Here is an 18,461-nt window from a genome sequence, read left to right as displayed (position 1 = left end):
ACATTGATCAATGAACCATGCCATGCAGACATGTACAGCTAACAATTCTTCAATACAACAAATACAGGTGACTTAGTGCTTACAAATGAAGAAAAACAGACCAAAACACAAACACTTGGCAATGGACCGTGAAAATAGTCGAGGTCAAATAAAACCTGCGTAACGGACAGATCATAAAATATTTCCATACACCAAATATAGTTGACTTAATGCATAAAGTATTAGAAAAATAGACCAAAACTCGAAAACAACTTAAATTCATTGAACCATGCAAATGAGATCAAGGTCAGATGACACCTGTCGGTTAGACATGTACACCTTACAATCATTCCATACACCAAATATAGTAGACCTATTGCATTAAGTATGAGAAAAATAGACCAAAACACAAACTGAACCATGAAAATGAGGTCAAGGTCAGATGACACCTGCCAGTTAGACATGTACACCTTACAGTCGTTCCATTCACCAAATATACTAGCCCTATTGCTTATAGTATCTGAGATATGGACTTTACCACCACTCACTGATCCATGAAATGCGGTCGAGGTCAAGTGAAAACTGTCTGACAGGCATGAGGACCTTGAAAGGTACGCACATATCAAATATAATTATCCTAGTATTTATAATAAGAAAGAATTCAACATTACAAAAATTCGTAACTTTTTTTTCAAGTGGTCACTGAACCATGAAAATGGGGTCAAGGATATTGGACATGTGACTGACCGAAACTTCGTAACATTAGGCATCTATATACAAAGTATGAAGCATCCAGGTCTTCACCTTCTAAAATATAAACCTTTTAAGAAGTTAGTTAACGCGGCCGGATCTCTATGTCGAGCTTTCTGCAACAAAAGTTGCAGACTCGACAAAAACGTAACTAATCGTTTCAGTTTGACAACTGAACCATGAAAATGAGGCCAAGTACAACTTATATGGTACGAATTCGAATCGTCTAGGTCTTCTTCCTTCTGAAAAATAAAGCTTTTCACAAATAGTTAAGGCAGTCGCAACGTAATTGTAATACGGGTTCTTTGAGGGATATGTATTTAGATTTTCGAAACTACTTAATGAAGGATGAGGAATTTTTTTGATCGGTTATTTGGTAAACTAAGAGCACAGATTATTCACTGCACGATTGAAGCAAGATTTTTTTCATTGCAGGGACTGATTATTCATTTTCAAAATTATATTTATGATATTCCAAAACATACAATTTTTAAAATATTTGTTAATTATGAATAATACATCTATAGTCAAGTTATTGTGTACCATTTAATCAAAAATAATCGTTATACCCTGCAGAAATTTTAAGATTCAAGATTTGATTTATAACCTCAAACACATGCTTGTGTACAAAAGGAAACTATATACAAACATATTTAGATAATACATAGCGAGACCAGACAAACGAAACACAAATACATAGTATATTAAAAGATAATTGGTATAATTTTATACTTTTCTTCACGAAATGAATAATTTATATTCCCAACCAATATACATGTATTGCATACGTCATACATAGTATTAAAGTTTGGTTTTCCTCTTCCCAAAGTATTGTCAAACGTCTCTATATTGCCGAGCGGTGCGAGGCAAATTTTTTTTGAAGGGGTTTGGAACCGCTAAAGTCCCAAGAAGCTATAGACCTGCTGAGTTATTTATTTTCAATACATTGCAAGTAAGGTTATTCATTTTCAAACTACCAAAGAACAAACCATTTATTTTTGTGATCATCAAGGCTGAGTTATTCATTTTTTTAAATCCTCCTGCCCCCCCCCCCCCCCCCTAGAATATCAAATGATCGTCCCCTTAGGATTTAGAGGCCAAAAGGGTCCAAAATTTAATTTTGTTTGATTTTATTAACAATTGAACTGTTGGGGTTCTTTGATATGCGGAATCTAACTGTGTATTTAGATATTGGACCATAAAAGGTAAATGTCCATTTTCAAATTTTTAAGTTCTTAGACCACAGTCATTCTGAGTCAGAAATCTATTCTGTCCCCACTATTTAATCACATTCCTAATTCAGAGCTGTATCAAGCTTGAATGTTGTCCATACCTGCCCCAACTGTTCTGCAGTCTTATTAAGCTGCACCATGCAGAGCATCTGGTTTAAATTGTGTGCTCAGACAGTTCTAAGTTGATTCAAATTTGGGTCAAAGGTTAACCTGTTTGATTTACCACAAAAATGAATACATGAGGTTCTTTGATATGATGAGTGTAATGTTCATCATTGGATATTTTGAAAAGAGCTGTATCAATGATGAATGATATTTTTATATGACCGCAAAAAATTTTCGTCGTATATTTCTGTCACGTTTGCGTCGTCGTCTGTGGCGTCCAAATACTTTTAGTTTTCGCACTCTAACTTTAATAAAATTGAATAGAAATCTACGAAGTTTTAACACAAGGTTTATGACCACAAAAGGAAAGTTGGGATTGGTTTTGTGAGTTTTGGTCCCAACATTTTAGGAATTAGGGGACCAAAGGGTCCAAATTTAAATTGTTTAATATCATCAAAAATTGAATAATTGGGGTTCATTGATATGCCGAATCTAACTGTGTATATAGATTATGAATTTTTGGTCCAATTTTCAAATTGGTCTACATTAAGGTCCAAAGGGACCATGTTCAACCTCTGCGGTCGTATAAAGCTGCACACTGCTGAGCATCTGGTTGAAATTGTTTTTTTTGTGTTTTGATTGATCTCTTCGGTCTTAACTTGTTTTAATGACACATTATCACCGAAATGAATCCCAATAGAAAAGATTATCAACAAGAATGTGTCCATAGTAAACTGATGCCCCACTCGCAATATAATTTTATGTTCAGTGGACTGAAAATGGGTCAAAAATCTTATTTGGCATTTAAGTTAGAAAAATCATAGCATAGGGAATATGTGTACTAAGTTTTAATTTGATTGGACTTCATCAAAAACTAAATGGACCAAAAAGTTAAACCTGAAGCAGGACAAGACTGACAAACAGATGTAGACCACAAATCATAATGCCCCTCTACTATGGTAGGTGGGGCATAAAAAAAGAAAAGCAATTCTAAACCATTTCCTTTGGTTTTGTGTCCTGAGTGATCAAATTTTGAATTTGACCCCGAATGGCCTAATTTCAATTACCCAAACATTCTAGTACATGAATTGAGATGTTATTCTTTTCAGAAATCTTGCCAAGTTGGAAATTTGACATTTTATATTAAAATTTGTATATTAAACACTCTACTATCATTTTCTAAGTTCAATGGACAGTGAAATTTAGGTAAAATCTCTAGTTTAGCATTACAATTAGAAGGATCATATCATAGTGAACATGTGTACTAAGTTTCAAATTGTTTGGACTTCAACTACATCAAAAACTTCCTTAAGTAACCAAAAACTTTAACCTGTAGTGGGACAGATGGACAAATGGTTGAACGGATAAAAATAAGTTAAAATCAGTGTCAACTTGTGTTCAAACCCCCCCCCCCCCCCCCCCCCCCAAAAAAAAAGAAAATGAACAAATAGAGAAGTTACAATACATTCAATTCCATATCGTCAGGTTATCAGAATTCCAATGGGGACTAACTGTGCACCACTTATTGCGGACCTGTTTTTGTATTGCTATGAGTTACAATTTATGACAAAAGTAAGCAAAGACCCATCGAAACAACATCTGATACACAAATATAATAATACTTTTAGATATTTGGATAATAATGACGAATTCATTATGTATATTAAAGAAATTTATCCTGTTGAACTTACTTAAAATAAAGCTAATTCTAACAATGACCACTGCCCTTTCCTAGATCTTAATATCTATATCATTAACGGAAAGCTGATTACTAAAATTTATGATAAAAGAGATGATTTTTCATTTCCTATCGTTAATTATCCATTTTTAGATGGTGACGTTCCCTTGACACCATCTTACTGTGTTTATATAATTCAACTTGTACGATTCGCTCGAATATGTAACAATGTTTTAGATTTTAACGAGAGAAATGTATGTATTACTGAATAATTGTTACACCAGGGTTTTCATTATCACAAACTAGTCAAAACATTTACTAAATCTTATCATCAGGATAAGGACATCATTCGTAAATATAGCTCAACATGCAGACTTCTTATATGTTCAGGTATTTCACATCCAATTTTTCATGGAAATATTCTTTATAAAGCACAAAGGTGTCAGTATTCACCACAGAAACTAACAAAATCTTTGAATAGACTTATTAAGAAGGGATATAGTTACGATACTGTTGTCAGGTCATTAAAGATTGCATATTTTGGCGTTAATATTAATTCACTTATAGGGTCTCTGCGTTGGAACTGAACACATTTATTCAAAAACCAGTTGTTGGCATGACACTAGTTATGTTCTTTTCATATATGTGATGATGGTATGATACTAAACCCCTAACGGGAAGGGTTGTGTCTGATGTTCATAATCTTTCAGTCAGTTTAATTGAAATCTGGAGCTGGCATGTCAGTTAACTGCTAGTAGTCTTTTGTTATTTATGTATTATTGTCATTTTGTTTATTTTCTTTGGTTACATCGTCTGACATCAAACATCGGACTTCTCTTAAATTGAATTTTATGTGCGTATTGTTATGCGTTTACTTTTCTACATTGGTTTGGGGTATAGGGGGAGGGTTGAGATCTCACAAACATGTTTAACCACGCCGCATTTTTGCGCCTGTCCCAAGTCAGAAGCCTCTGGCCTTTGTTAGTCTTGTATTATTTTAATTCTAGTTTCTTGTGTACAATTTGGAAATTAGTATGGCGTTCATTATCACTAAACTAGTATATATTTGTTCAGGGGCCAGCTGAAGGACGCCTCCAGGTGCGGGAATTTCTCGCTACATTGAAGACCTGTTGGTGACCTTCTGCAGTTATTTTTTTCTGCGGTCAGGTTGTTGACTCTTCGACACATTCCCAATTTCCATTCTCAATTTTATATGAATTTCACAGCAATCTAACTACATAAATAATTTAAAAGCCATCTAGAGGTCAACATGAAACTTTATTTTACATCACGTTGGATAAACTAATAAAAATGAATGTCCAGCACCACATCCGATAGTTTTAATCATGTAACCATTTAATTTGTCCACCAGAGAAGGAGTCATCACATTGTCTTCATTTCCATTCCCACATAATCCATGTTCATTCCATCCCCATGTTAGTAGTCTCCCTTTATCTGAAATTATACATCAAATACACATATAAAGAAATTATACATCAAATACACATATACACAAGAGGCTCTTAAGAGCCTGAGTCGCTCACCTTGGTCTATGTGCATATTAAAGAAGGACACAGATGGATTTATGACCATGATGATAAAATTATTAAATTGTTAAAAATTGACTATAAAGGGCAATAACTCTTTAAGGGATCTATTGACCATTTTGGTCATGTTGACTTATTTGTAGGTCTTACTTTGCTAGACATAAGTGCTGTTTACAGTTTATATCTATCTATAATAATATTAAAGATAATAACCAAAAGCTGCAAAATATTCTTAAAATTACCAATTGAGGGGTAGGAACAAATGAACAGACAAGCAAACAGATGCACAGACCAGAAAACATAATGCCCATAAATGGTACATAAAAACTGTATTTAACACTTGATAGAAACCTGTTAATGCAAGATTGTGTTCTGATCCACATCGTACACATGCTATGTTGTCATGGCAACCAATTACTTGTGGTGACGGGTCAAGGTCAACTGCTCTGCCTAGCTGTCCATAGTTTCCCCTTCCCCAACTGTAAATCTTCTTTTGATCTGAAATATAAAGACAATGAAACACAATGAACGAATCTAAAGCTAACAGACTTCACATCCCCATACATTAAGTCCCCTTCCAAAAATGGTCCTGAATTTCACATTTTAAAGATTATCTAAAGTTTTGATCAGCTGACATTTTGATCAAGATATAAGTTTGACAATGCAGAAAAAGCATTATAATGATCCATTTAAAAAGGTCATGGTCAGATGAACTAGGCTAGCAAACACTTTGAACACAATAATAAAATAAAGTTGACACAAGGGAGTCAGAGAAAGACCTATCCATGTCACCTTAACCTTGATTACTAAGGTGAAGGTCAAGTGAACCCTTTCTGACAAACATGAAATCTTGCAAGGAACCACTATATCAAATATAATTATTCCATTATAAGTATGAGAAAATTCACATTACAAAAAAAAAATAAACCCCCCAGGTCTACCAACCTCTGGATTATACCTATATACAAGGTATGAAGTCTTCATGTCTAACAACCTCTGAAATCTACCTATATACCTTTGGCACAGGCAAGTCAAAAATGGTGTCGATAGGCATCGATGAGATAGCAACTTAACATCACAATTAAACTATATCAAGGTCACATAAATAAAGGATATTAAAAATATATTCAATTTGCAGAATTAAATTTTCAATCTGAATATAATTATATACATCACTATTTTTGTTAAAATATCAAATCATTCTGTGGATTCATAAGCTTTAATACTGGTATTAGAAAGTTTGACAAGACAACTGCAGTTTAAATATCAGAATTGTCATCTAATTGAGATTAATATTGTTTACTAAAGTTGATGGAAAATAAAATAAATTGACATCCTGCATTCAAATTTTAATAGCTACATGTATATGTCCTTATCTTATCTATTATAACTTTAAATCCTCTGTAGAAACCCAGCATCTTCTTATATTGATGGGACTTTATTTGCTGTGGCTAGATGAATGTACCTGTTAATGCCAGCATATGTGTCCATCCAGCCTGTATGTCTGTGACCTTGCCCTTGAAGAACGTGGTTGGTACTAGATACGGTTGCTGTATGACCTTATTTTTTGACAATTGTCCATAAGTGTTATCACCCCAACTTATAATCTCACCATGATCTAAAATACAAATCCTTTATTAATATATAATGTGTGATGTCTGTGACCTTGACCCTGAAGAAGGTGGCCGGTACTAGATATGGCTGCTGTATGATCTTTATATCTGTTGACAATATATAATGTGTGATGTCTGTGACCTTGACCCTGAAGAAGGTGGACGATACTAGATATGGCTGCTGTATGACCTTTATATCTGTTGACAATATATAATGTGTGACGCAAAGATGGTGAGTTAAATGCGATTCACAATTGAGATCCTGTATTGGCTGAAACATGCATGGCCAACGCTGTTATGTGACCTTATAGGATTTGGTGGACCAGCTTTCGACCAAATGACTCATCTAAAAAGACCTCTGACCTTTGTAAAATATCGATACTTTTATTCAAACATCTTATTTGCCTAAAAGTTACCAGACAATTTTCAAGTATTACCTTGTGTCATAAAGTGGGATACCATACTGAGGCCCCATGTACATGTCAATAAGACAGCATCCCGTCAACAGAATAAATTTAAAAAAAGAATTGACACTGTTTGGCAGCCACTCGCCCACCTTTCATACCCGAATCAGCTACCTTTTTTTTTTACTTCGAAAATCAGCTGAATATTTTAATCATAATTTATTGTTAAGGAAATATTAAGCTTCTCAATGGTCAAAATTAGTGTGTGTCAAAATGCTATATACCCAATGAATTTTTTCAGATAAAGTTTGTGGTTCAAAGTTTTTGTTCAAGGTTTTTTGTCAAAGGGTCAAAGTACATATTTTGTAAAAATTTTAGGATATTTGGATATTTGTTTTAACAGATCTTTCTAACTCTTATTGTTACAGTAACTAACCTGTCAAAGCTGAGAAGAAATATGACCCTGCTGTAATCTTGGTAACCATGCCTTTTGTGTCTTCAGGTAGGTGAACTATTAACAAGCAAACAAAATATTCTTCATTAGTAAAATGTAAGAATATTCTACAGTGAAATTCCATTGAAGAACAAGGAAGGAAGAAAAATGTTCAAAAGTTGAATGATAAATGCCATTGATCAATTCACAATTTCAGAATCTAATGCATTCTGGGTGATATTTTTAAAAAAGTCAACCAAAACGTTATTATTGGTTGAAAATCCTTTAACATTTGACTTAACAATGGAAAATCAATCAATGAAGGAATGTTGATTTCATTTTGGTGAAACAACCAGGAGATTACCCAAAGTCCTTGAAATTCTGACAAACAGTTTGACTATCATGACTATTATTGGTGATGGAAGGGATAAATTCAATCAATTTTAATACATTTAAGGAATGACTGTAATATTTTTTCTATCTGAAGAAATAACATAAAAATTTGATGCACACTGAATGATGTGTGTAGCGGGTTATTTAACAGTGTGCACCACATTTTTTTAATGTTATTTCCTATAGACAGAAAAAATATTAAAGTCATTTCTTATAATTTAATTCTAAATTCCATTTTAAACCGTAGATAATCATGAAAAACATTAATGACGTCACAGTCATATGACTAAATTATGTTTATGGGCTGATAACAAAATAAAGCCAGCCAATCAGAAGACGCAACACATCCAAAATTAAATTATTCTATTTTGTTTTAGAAAAAAATGATATGGTGTTGATAATTGATTTCAATAGAAAGTTGTATTCATTGAACTTTTGAAATAATTTTCACCATTACTGATGTAGCAGCAATTGAATATTAACAAGTCCACAAACAATTCTTATTACTGTGGATTTACTAATGTTTGTTGGATTTTGTTGGAACAGGGGAACCACAAATTTAAATGTTCAACAAATTACATATGTCTAAAGGAATATATACAGACTTTGCCAAAACATGAAATTATCCATGAAAATGCAAGTTTTCCTCAATTCACGAAATTGGTACCCACGAAATTAAATGAATCCACAGCATATAAATTTGTCTATACATATCAAAAAGTACCAAGATGTAATCTAAACAGAACATGTATATTTTACCTTTGCTTACCGATGGTAGGTACGGCACCCGTTTTGTATTTACTTGACTTTCTACTCCCCCAGATATATACCTGTCCAGTATCTGCAAATAATTTGATACATTTCACTATATATACAATTTATACAAATATTCTATCCATAAATCAAAGCACTTGTGAGTTTTGAGTGTTACCTGTCCAGTACCTGCAAATAATTTATCACATTGTTCGACCACATGGTCGTCTACATGGAGATAACTTCACAGGATCATGCTGATAGACATTGTTTTGTTTTAAGTATTGTGTATAAATGTTTTTACTTAAAATCCAGTCCTCCACCATTTAATGCTTTACTCTGGCATAGATTATAAACTAAATTTTCAAGTTAATCAAATAATATTCTTCAAAACACATCTAAATGGAATGGTAACAATAAATCAAACTAATATATAATACAAATACAGAATGCAGTCCACAATATGAATATCCCAAAGACTGGTTAAACAAAGATAACTTTCTTAAAAGAATGTTAACTTTATATGAAACTTCTTGACACTACCAAACTGACATATAACCACTATAAATTCATCCAAATATTACATCCATAAATCAAAGTGCTTGCCAGTTCTGAGTGTAAAGTTTGCTCTCATTTTGCAATTTAGTGGATTTAAAATACAATAAGCTAGGCAAATTATAAATTAAAAGTTAAAGTTATCTTTCTTTATAAAAAAAATGGCAATGTGTATGTGATCAGACAACTATCAACTGTATTATTATAGGAATAATACCACCATTGGTTTTTATCTATTAGTCTTTATTCAATTGAATCTTTTGAAAAATTTTGATAATTACCATCACTGGAAGAAACCCAATCAAATGTTCACACGTGTAAAAGAAGCCAAAATCAGGTGGTACTGGTTGTAGGTATTATCATTTTTACATGCATAGGTGAACAGGAACACAAGAACCTAATTAAAATGGCCAATAGGAATCTGTTCTGTCAATGTCAATGTCACCGTTTTGTCAGAAATATGTAACAACAAACATTCATGCAGACCTGGCTTGCCAATAACCCTTCCCAGCAAGACACTGAAGACACATTGACGATTTTACAGAAAAAAAAATACTTATTTAGTTTTTTTGTAATTTCAAATGGGATAATTATTGCTTTTAATCTACTGGCTTCATAAATTAAATATACCTGTTAGCGCAATACCATGACGTAATCCTGCTTCTATGTCTAGGACTACAGGATTCCCTGGTAAAAACATTCTAACCTATAAAATAACAAACATTTAATATATAGAATAGAATAGAATATTTTTATTTCCCAAATTACAGGGCCCATAAAGGGCATAAAATCAGATACAATTGATTCACATAATTGCTCACAACAATAATAGAGGCATATACATATAAATATGGAATATAAGCATTGGTCAGAATCAAGCTAAACACCACACATATATTGTGAATAAACTGATAAATATAAAATTGAGAATGGAAATGGGGAGTGTGTCAAAGAGACAACAACCCGACCGAAATAAAAAACAACAGCAGAAAGTCACCAACAGGTCTTCAATGTAGCGAGAAATTCCCGCACTTGGAGGCGTCCGTCAGCTGGCCCCTAAACAAATATATACTATTTGTTTTAGAATTTTGACAGATAAAACTTACCATGGCATACAATGGGGGCTAACTCTCATTGTACCTAATTGATAACACCATGTACAAGATAGCTTTCCCTTGTTACTTCATCCTGGTTTTAATTAACATGTGGTTTTAAGCAAGAGAGCATGTTCCAGCCATTTCTTATTCCAGAATTTATTTTTTTAAACACTCTTAATAGTTGTCAATTTGTAAACTCTCAGAACTATAGTAACATGTATGCTCTCATAATGATGATGTATGCCCATTGCTAATAAGGATGTTGACTTACTGGAGTAGTGATATATTTCTCTGTGATATCTGGTAATCCCAATTGGTTAAATTTATTTGATCCTGTTACAAAAATTATTCCTTTATCTGAAATGAAATATAACACTACAGCATTATAAACTGGTATAGATCTGGTTACCGGTAATAATAGGGAAAAATGTTTTTTGTAATCCTCAAAACTTCCACCCTTAAATCATAGGCAGTTTAGTTGATTCCTCTTAGTTATTATCCATCTTTCAATAAAACTCTGTGAAATAATTTGAGCAAAATAAAAAAGAATTCCTTTCCCTACAAATATAGTTTAAATGGTCTATCATATCATCAATTATATTATATTCAAGCATCACTTTCAGTGTGAGCCAAGGCTCTGTGTTGAAGGCTGCACCTTAACCTTTAATTCAGTGTTCCCGCCTGCCTTAAATAGAAGGGCGCGCCCGCCATTGGTGCCCTTACCCCCCCCCCCTTCTGCCCTCCAAAGCCGAAGAATGCCCCCTCTGCCTTTTCAAAAGATATATTTTACAAATTTCATGCCTTCTGGTGTTTCCGGTAAAATTGTTACCTGATTGTGTAACACTAATTAACTGACAATAGGATTAAGTTAAATACCTATTGCCTTTGGCAGTTTTATCACCTCTGCTAATGATTGTTCACTGCTAATTAGTGGATTTAAGATAATTGAACAAATACTAGATATTTAATACAGAATGAAAATGACCACATGTTAGCCATTTGTAATGTTTACGTATCATAACATATGTACACATTAAAAAATATATCTTTAAATGAAATTGTTTACTTTTATAAATTGTTGTTTGAATGGAAAGTTGTCTCATTGGCGATCATACCACATCTTACTATACCTATTGTTACAAGTACATTAAAGTACTTTTAACTGAAAAGCTTTGTGATTTACCATTTAACATTAAAGTAAAGTCCCAGCCACCAACAACTTTAGTTATTATCTCCCTTTCCATTGATCCAACAGGTGTCAGCACTGTCTTGTCTTCTGTTGATCCTAATCCTAGTTGACCTTTGTCATTTGAACCACACACAAACAATTTTCCATTATCTGAAATAAATACTGCATACATGTATATATAAATATACCACATTATTTATGTATGTGCATGTCCCAAGCCAGGAGTTCAGTGGTTGTCGTTTGTTTATGTGTTACATATTTGTTTTTCGTTCATTTTTGTCGAGCCTTCGACTTTAGTCGAAAAAGCGAGACTAAGTGATCCTACATTCCGTCGGCGTCGTCGGCGGCGTCAACAAATATTCACTCTGTGGTTAAAGTTTTTGAAATTTTAATAACTTTCTTAAACTATACTGGATTTCTACCAAACTTTGACAGAAGCTTGTTTATGATCATAAGATAGTATCCAGAAGTAAATTTTGTAAAAATAAAATTCCATTTTTCCCGTATTTTACTATAAATGGACTTATTTTTTTCTGCGGGGAAGCAAAACATTCACTCTGTGGTTAAAGTTTTTAGAATTTTAATAACTTTCTCCAACTATCCTGGGTTTGTACCAAACTTGGACAGAAGCTTGTTTATGATCATAAGATAGTATCCAGAAGTAAATTTTGTAAAAATAAAATTCCATTTTTTCTGTATTTTACTATAAATGGACTTAGTTTTTCTGCGGGGAAACATTACATTCACTCTGTGGTTAAAGTTTATAAAATTTTAATAACTTTCTTAAACTATCCTGGGTTTGTACCAAACTTGGACAGAAGCTTATTTATGATCATAAGATTGTATCCAGAAGTAAAGTTTGTAAAAAGATTACTCCGTTTTTTCTGTAATTTACTTTTAAATGGACTTAGATTTTCTTACAATCATAAAATAGTAACAAGAGGAATATTTTTATAGATTTTTTTCTTCATTGTTGTTGAGCCTGCAATTTACAGCAAAAATGGGCAAGACACTGGGTTCTGTGGAACCCTTACAAATGTTTTATATAAATAAGGCCGTAAGTTTACTTGTTTGAAATGTTTTACATTGTCAATGTAGGGCCTTTTATAGCCGACTATGCTGTATGGGCTTTGCTCATTGTTGAAGGCCATATGGTGACCTATAGTTGTTAATGTTTGTGTCATTTTGGTCTCTTGTGGACAGTTTCCTCATTGGCAATCTTACCACATCTTCATTTTTAAATGTATATAAAAAGATAATTTTTTTCCAGTTTAACAATAACTACCACATGTCAAGATAAGAATCATTATTACATTGGTTGCAATGAATTACATTGATTTCCCAGTTAGATAAATCCGATAATTTCACATGTGAAATAAACGTGGTTATTTAACTCTCTGACGTCATACAACAATAGGCGTTGTCAAGACGTCGATAACGTCGAAACAAAACATGCGTAGGAAAACCATATAGTTCCTTACATTTTCTACATTAATTTCATAAAAAAAAGCAATTTGACAATGTAATAAAAAGTATAACTAATCGCCGTATTTGAATATCAAAAATAAGACAACTTGTGACCGAACGCCGCTATGGATTAAACTCGTGCATTTGACACCTTAATGATTAAAGATATATATATTAGTTATCCAAACTATTTTAAAATATTTGTTCATGAAACTTTTCTGCTTTATACTTTTTTTTCCATTATCTTCTTTATTTTATTTGTTTGGTCAAATTTTTTCTAATCTTCATATTTATTGCCCAATATTTTCTTTTCTGTAAACCCCAATCAACATACTCATGGACAGATTAAAAATACTAAATCCTCATGAAATTACATGCATTAGCAATAGGCATCTCACAGTCAGGGGTACTACTTGTACAAGTTTTTTTTTTATTTACTTGAAGAAGTAAAAAAAAATATACACATTTAAGTAAATATATATACAAGTTGCTTTCTTTAAAAAAAGAAATGCAATCGTAAACCCAAATGCTTGTTTGGCATTATATATATATTAGATAATTGTTTAATAAAGATGTATTGTCTTATATTACTTTTGTTGTGCATAAGAATTAGAAACTGACATTGCCTGTTTACCTAATTTAATACCGGCTTCACACATCAACGTACAGATCCGACGTACGTCGGCCGTGGTAAAAAAAAATCATGCACGCTACCAATACGCTAGTAGTTTCGATGCATTCAACCTGTCAATTATATCTGTATCGTGTGCACAACCAGCTTAAAGCGTGTATAGGGTGTGCGTAAAGCGTACCTTAGCGTTTCTCCTAGTCTTTCTACATTCCCAACTGCAGGTCTGGCTATATGTAAATGTTTGTCAATAAGTCTGTCACATTCGCCCGTCTGTTTACATGTTTACCAGTCTGTCTATGACCACTGGTTCGTCTACATGTTCAGTAGCTTTGAAATAGTTTTCGGTAAGTGCGATTATTTCAGTGATTTGTGTCTATTGTTTTTATGTAAGTGATTATTGTGCACCGTACCCATATTTTTAGGGACGGGAATTACAACTGATATTTTACAGTTTTTTCTTGCGATGTGTTGTCCTCAAGGTTTGGTCCATTTGGAAGGGTTGGGTTTATGGCCATCACATTGTTTATGTACCAATGTCCATTCTAAAGCCAGGAACATGTAGTACAGTGGTTGTTGTTCATAATTCATTTCGGTCAAGTTTTTTTCCGTAAATTATTTTGTTATAAATAATTAAAGGCTGTTTAGTTTTGTTTGATTTTTGTTTTTAAATCTTAATGGTCGGGGCATTTAATAGCCGACTAAATGGTGTTTTTTTTTCATTTTTTGAGGCCGCTCGGTGTAGCGTAGCGTTCCTCTGCTGAGCAAATAAGTTACGCATACGATGATACGGACTTTGTTAATTTTCTTTTTCGACTGATTGTTTTACATTGTCATTTCGGGCCTTTTATAGCCGACTATGCGGTACGTGCTTTGTCTGTTGTTGAAGGCCGTACGGTGATCCATAGTTTGTATTTTTGTGTTATTTTCGTTTCTTGTAGATAGTTGTTTCATTGACACCAAACCATATCTTCTTTTTGATATTCGATATCTTATCGCAGACCTGGTTAAGTCTGCTAAAAATGCATGCATGATTCATTTTTAGGTTATCAGTCGTTATTAAAGGGGCACATTTAATTCGTTGTTTCATTGCTTGAAGTATCATTTCTTATATCTGCATGGTCAAATGTGTATTTTTTTAAAATAAGTTTTAGATTTAGATTTCAGACATGGTCATTTTCCCCCCTTCATATTGAATATCTATACTTATCAGTCGCATTTTAATGACGAAAAAGGATTCAGAGGTTATTATGTGACCTCCTTGTTTTTAAACAAAGTAAACAATGTTGCAATATTTAAACAAAGAAAATAACTTTAAATTTGCAATATTAATGAAAATAAATACGGACATAACTTTCATAATTAATTTTAACGTTATTTTCAATAAACGATTTTTTTTTAATCCTCGTTTTTACACCTATTTGAGGCACGTATTTATGATTATATTTCCATGTCCTTGGTCTATCCTAGACGTAAAATTTAAAAAGTGCTAATACTTTTTTTAAAGATTTTATTTTTAATTGTTCTCGTTAAAATATTTTATTTTTTCATATTCAATATCTATTCAATTTTATTTTTAATAACCATTTTTTTTTTTTTATTAAAGTTGCAATATTTAACCGAAAAAAATAACTGTAATTTAATCATATGCAAGAAAGACTTCTCTTTAATTTCAGTATAAAAAAATAAATAGCTTGCTATTTACAACATGTACATCTTCACTAAACGTAAAATCTAAAATAAAATGCTTTTATTTTTAATTATTCTCGTTCAGAATATAAAGCGCATTGTTTACATGAAATCTTATCTCATATCTAAACACAGCTGGTTACATCGTTTGACTAATCAAAATACTACGTATGTAGGTTAATATTAGCAGCTTGTAATCGTGTGCAAGAAAATATTATATCATAATAAATTTCAGATCATACTTAAAATATCTCTATAGCAACTTAAGATGCTAATGCATATTCAACAGATTAGGAAGCTGTTGCGCATGCATTTGAAAGGTGGTCATAGCTATTGCACATGTATTTGAAAGGTAGTCATATAAAGAACAGAAGTGTTCCGAATAACATCCGGTGTTCCGAAAGACTACTTCACTCGTCCAATATATACTGCGTAAACCCTCAGGGGTTTACGCAATAAATAACATTTGAATAATCTCCCCTTAAGTTAATTTTCTCAAAAATTTACTTGTATAAGAAATTTTTTTTTACAATCCCACAAAAGTCCTCAAGTTTTGAGATGTAAATTCATCCCTTTAATAATTTTTCCCAGGTTTGCTCAATTTTTTTTTATTAGAGTTCAATGTTTCATCTCATTAATTCAACAAAGAAACTGATTGCGCAAAGATCTTAAATATTTGCACAAGGCCTTCAAAAATTGTTCCTTCAATGGGGGCTTGTAAATGAGGAGTGTTCTGAAGATAACAGACAAATGGGATGTTCATTGTCCATGAAATTACACTTAAATGATTAGTAAAGACATCTGCAAAGGACAGATAACTTAAAATTCTATTGGACATGTTAGAGCAAAGAAATCATAGGAATTCAATAAAAGCATGAAAAGAAGATAGAATTACTTTTTTACTTCAACAAGTAAAAAAAAATCTGAATGTCAAAGGGACATAACTCAGTCAATATTTTGTTTTCCTATACAAGTAAAAAAAAATCACTTGTATAAGTATCCTACAAATTTACTTATATGTGTATATTAATATTACTTCTTCAAGTAATTAAAAATAACTTGTACAAGTAGTACCCCTGACTGCCTCAAAGGGGGAGGGGGGGGTGATTCTCACATTGTTTGTTTTTAAATCTAAAGTGTTTTATATTTTTCACACACAGTAAAATCAGTTGAAGGGAGATGCAAAAGACCTTTTATATTTACTTTGAGTTACCTGTCAGAACAAGGGTATGTCCACCTCCCCCACTCACAGATGAAACATTACCAAAATCTTTACCTGTCAGAACAAGGGTATGTCCACCTCCCCCACTCACAGATGAAACATTACCAAAATCTTTACCTGTCAGAACAAGGGTATGTCCACCTCCCCCACTCACAGATGAAACATTACCAAAATCTTTACCTGTCAGAACAAGGGTATGTCCACCTCCCCCACTCACAGATGAAACATTACCAAAATCTTCAGAAAGGTTTATTTCCTCTGGTATTGATTTGTCAGTACAATGGCCTAATCCAAGCTGTCCATAGCTATTGGCTCCCTGTGTAGATAAATACATGTTTGTTTAAGCCATTCAGCCAGGAGGGGGTTATGTTTTTTATCTGAGTCGACAACAAAATAAAATTGCACAAATTGGGGGTTTGCTGGGTTTAAAAAAATAAAAATCTGGCCTCAATTTTGACAAAAAAAAAGAATATAATGGCCTATTCAGTCTTGCACATGTTGCTTGCACTACCCATTTTGGCTGGATGACACTATTATAATACTTAAAATTTTAAAACAAGATCAATTCAGGGGCGGATCCAGTCATTAAAAAAGGGGGGGGTTCCAATTATATTTCCCCATTCACATGTATTTATCGTCCAAAAAAAGGGGGGTTCCCCCAGAACCCTCACTCTGGATAAGCCACTGCAATTCATTGTCTGTTTTAAAGGTTCTTCAGAACTAATGTTTGTAAAGGTGTTGTTTTTGTACTTACTTGTAAAGTGTCATGTCTTAATTATAACTCACTACAAAAAGTAGAAAAAAAGGAGGGGGAATTTTCCAGTCTCTCAAAACCTGAAAAGCATCAGCATGATCAGATTAAAACCAAAAACAAATTAAGGATATTAGAAGTCTGAATGTTCACAGTGGCAGATCCAGCCATTTTAAAAAGGGAGGTTCCCAAACCTGGGTAAAAAGGGGGGGGGGGGTTACCATCTTTATGCTCCCATTCAAATGCATTGATCGTCCAAAAAAAGAGGGGGTCGAGACCCCCCCCCCCCCCCCCCCCCCCCCCGGTTCAGTCCAATAAAAAAAATGTACTACATTATGTAGATTCGAAGATCATTTTGAATCCCCCCCTTTTTTAATAACATCTGATTCATTTTTAACTTTTATCAGTAGTCTTAGATTTTTACTACCGTGTGACACGGGTGCTCCGTTGCGGAGGAATTTACGAAGAAAAGAAAGAAAAGAAGATGAAAATAAAAGGTCTTAATATGTTTTTTGTTAAACGATTAAATGATAAGGACGTTGTTTATATCAGAGACATATAATACAATAGTATTATATGTCTCTGTTTATAACTATATACACACCACGTGGTTTATTGTCACTGTTTTAGTATTTATGACGTAACGGGGATTTCCATTGAAATACACATTGTGTGCAAATGTTTACACTTTAATATTCATGAGCAGGTGCTCGTTTTTACTTTTCTCTTCGTATAATGTACAATGTCATTTCCCTTTTTGCAATCTACAACTCAAATCTAGAATGCATACACAATTTGCAGAGTGAATTGATGAATGAAAAACATTCTCACCCAGGAAAACAGTCGTTGGCTATTTAAAGCCCTGCCCACCGCTCTCGGTTCACCTGTAGCCATTTCTGTTGTTGATAACTCGGCGAAATTGACACACGTCACGTGACTTAGCATTACCTGATAGGCTACAAAGACCAATCACACA

The 18,461-nt window shown here is 33.1% G+C and overlaps 1 protein-coding gene across 2 annotated transcripts; it reads right to left on the bottom strand.

The window, feature by feature from the left end:
• Positions 1-5,003: 5,003 nt before the first annotated feature.
• LOC134699432 (secretion-regulating guanine nucleotide exchange factor-like) lies at positions 5,004-18,457 on the bottom strand. Of its 2 annotated transcripts, none has more exons than XM_063561029.1 (10): positions 18,317-18,457; positions 16,726-17,050; positions 11,723-11,878; positions 10,811-10,896; positions 10,073-10,148; positions 8,904-8,975; positions 7,745-7,819; positions 6,757-6,909; positions 5,643-5,789; positions 5,004-5,199 (listed from the first exon to the last, which is right to left on the bottom strand). In XM_063561029.1, exons 1-10 carry the CDS (start codon positions 18,428-18,430, stop codon positions 5,033-5,035), a joined length of 1,371 nt encoding a protein of 456 aa, XP_063417099.1. In that variant the 5' UTR covers positions 18,431-18,457; the 3' UTR covers positions 5,004-5,032. The 2 variants fall into 2 exon arrangements, with proteins under 2 accessions (XP_063417099.1, XP_063417100.1); XM_063561030.1 differs by having other exon boundaries at positions 16,915-17,050.
• Positions 18,458-18,461: the final 4 nt, after the last annotated feature.

Source organism: Mytilus trossulus, unplaced genomic scaffold (genome assembly GCF_036588685.1).
Source record: "Mytilus trossulus isolate FHL-02 unplaced genomic scaffold, PNRI_Mtr1.1.1.hap1 h1tg000070l__unscaffolded, whole genome shotgun sequence".
Classification (NCBI taxonomy): domain Eukaryota; kingdom Metazoa; phylum Mollusca; class Bivalvia; order Mytilida; family Mytilidae; genus Mytilus; species Mytilus trossulus.
The sequence above is the reverse complement of the archived record's forward strand: the minus strand, read 5'-3'. Positions and strand labels throughout refer to the sequence as shown.

Coding starts and splice junctions, on each gene's coding strand:
- LOC134699432 (XM_063561029.1), bottom strand. CDS start 18,430: ATGCTAAGTCACGTGACGTGTGTCAATTTCGCCGAGTTATCAACAACA. Junction 17,051..18,316: donor GCCAACGACTGTTTTCCTGG/GTGAGAATGTTT, acceptor TTATCTACACAG/GGAGCCAATAGCTATGGACA. Junction 5,200..5,642: donor ACACAATCTTGCATTAACAG/GTTTCTATCAAG, acceptor GTATAATTTCAG/ATAAAGGGAGACTACTAACA.